The sequence below is a fragment of the Colobus angolensis genome, unplaced genomic scaffold (assembly GCF_000951035.1).
Source record: "Colobus angolensis palliatus isolate OR3802 unplaced genomic scaffold, Cang.pa_1.0 Scaffold18, whole genome shotgun sequence".
In the NCBI taxonomy this organism is placed as follows: Eukaryota; Metazoa; Chordata; class Mammalia; order Primates; family Cercopithecidae; genus Colobus; species Colobus angolensis.
In genome coordinates this window covers 587,612-589,731 of record NW_012114932.1, presented here as the reverse complement: position 1 = coordinate 589,731, position 2,120 = coordinate 587,612, and the positions used below count along the sequence as shown (strand labels likewise).

Sequence of the window (2,120 nt, the reverse complement as noted above, 5' to 3'; positions counted from 1 at the left end):
TGTCCCGAGAGCGGGCCCTGGACTACTACGGGCTGTACGACGACCGTGGGCGCCCCTATGGCTACCCAACTGTGTGCGAGGAGGACCTGATGCCCGAGGACGACCAGCGGGCCACGCGCAACCTCTTCATTGGGAACCTGGACCACAGCGTATCTGAGGTGGAGCTGCGACGGGCCTTCGAGAAATATGGCATCATCGAGGAGGTGGTCATCAAGAGACCTGCCCGTGGCCAAGGTGGTGCCTATGCCTTCCTCAAGTTCCAGAACCTGGACATGGCCCATAGGGCTAAAGTGGCCATGTCGGGCCGAGTGATTGGTCGCAACCCCATTAAGATAGGCTATGGCAAGGCCAACCCCACCACTCGTCTCTGGGTGGGTGGCCTGGGACCTAACACCTCACTGGCAGCTCTGGCCCGGGAGTTTGACCGCTTTGGGAGCATTCGGACCATTGATCACGTCAAAGGAGATAGTTTTGCCTATATCCAGTACGAGAGCTTGGATGCAGCCCAGGCCGCCTGTGCTAAAATGAGGGGTTTTCCCTTGGGTGGACCAGACCGCAGGCTCCGCGTGGATTTTGCCAAAGCAGAGGAGACTCGGTACCCCCAGCAGTACCAGCCCTCACCACTCCCTGTGCATTATGAGCTGCTGACAGATGGATACACCCGGCACCGCAACCTGGACACCGACCTGGTGCGGGACAGGACGCCCCCACACCTTCTGTACTCAGACCGAGACCGGACTTTTTTGGAAGGGGACTGGACCAGCCCCAGTAAAAGCTCTGACCGCCGAAACAGCCTTGAGGGCTACAGTCGCTCGGTGCGCAGCCGGAGTGGTGAGCGTTGGGGGGGAGATGGGGACCGTGGTTTGCCCAAGCCTTGGGAAGAGAGGCGGAAACGGAGGAGCCTTTCCAGTGACCGTGGGAGGACAACCCACTCCCCTTATGAGGAACGGAGCAGGACCAAGGGCAGTGGGCAGCAGTCAGAGCGGGGCTCCGACCGCACCCCTGAGCGCAGCCGCAAGGAGAACCACTCCAGTGAAGGGACCAAGGAGTCCAGCAGCAACTCCCTCAGCAACAGCAGACACGGGGCTGAGGAACGGGGCCACCACCACCACCACCACGAGGCTGCAGACTCTTCCCATGGGAAGAAGGCAAGAGACAGCGAGCGCAATCACCGGCCCACGGAGGCCGAGCCCAAGCCTCTTGAAGAGCCAAAACATGAGACCAAAAAGCTGAAGAATCTTTCAGAGTACGCTCAGACACTACAGCTGGGTTGGAATGGGCTTCTGGTGTTGAAAAACAGCTGCTTCCCCACGTCTATGCACATCCTAGAGGGGGACCAGGGGGTGATTAGCAGTCTGCTCAAAGACCACACTTCTGGGAGCAAGCTGACCCAGCTGAAGATCGCCCAGCGCCTTCGACTGGACCAGCCCAAGCTCGACGAGGTCACACGACGCATCAAGCAGGGGAGCCCCAACGGCTATGCGGTCCTCTTAGCCACCCAGGCAACTCCCAGTGGGCTTGGCACTGAGGGGATGCCCACAGTGGAGCCAGGTCTGCAGAGGCGGCTTCTCAGGAACCTGGTCTCCTACTTGAAACAGAAGCAGGCCGCAGGGGTGATCAGCCTGCCAGTGGGGGGGTCCAAGGGCAGAGATGGCACAGGCATGCTCTATGCCTTCCCACCCTGCGACTTTTCCCAGCAGTACCTCCAGTCAGCACTAAGGACATTGGGCAAGCTAGAAGAAGAACACATGGTGATAGTCATCGTCAGAGACACTGCCTAGCCCAAGCCTGTCTTTCCCAGCGTCATGTTTGTGTCACAAAAGCAGTTATTTTAAAAATCTGATCCCCTCTCTACCCTACCACTTTGGTTTGAATTATCTCCTGGGTTATTTTGGTTCATTTGGGTGGGGATCAAAGTCCTGTCCAGCACCAAAACTAAGTTCTTAGATTTTGGGGGAATTTTTTTTTTTTCTTCTTCCAAACAATGAGAAGGGAATCCGGTTATGTTGATTTCTAGTGTACAAGATACTGTCTGCTGTGGTTCTGTATTTTTTTATTTTTTGACCAACTGTATGGAAAGTTGTCAGTAAAACCTTTGTCAGGATGGATTTTTAAACCTG

At 56.3% G+C, this 2,120-nt stretch overlaps 1 protein-coding gene across 1 annotated transcript; it reads left to right on the top strand.

The window, feature by feature from the left end:
- On the top strand, positions 1-2,120 carry RBM15B (RNA binding motif protein 15B). The gene has a single exon (XM_011938987.1). The coding sequence runs from the start codon at positions 90-92 to the stop codon at positions 1,779-1,781; it is 1,692 nt and encodes a 563-aa protein (XP_011794377.1). The 5' UTR covers positions 1-89; the 3' UTR covers positions 1,782-2,120.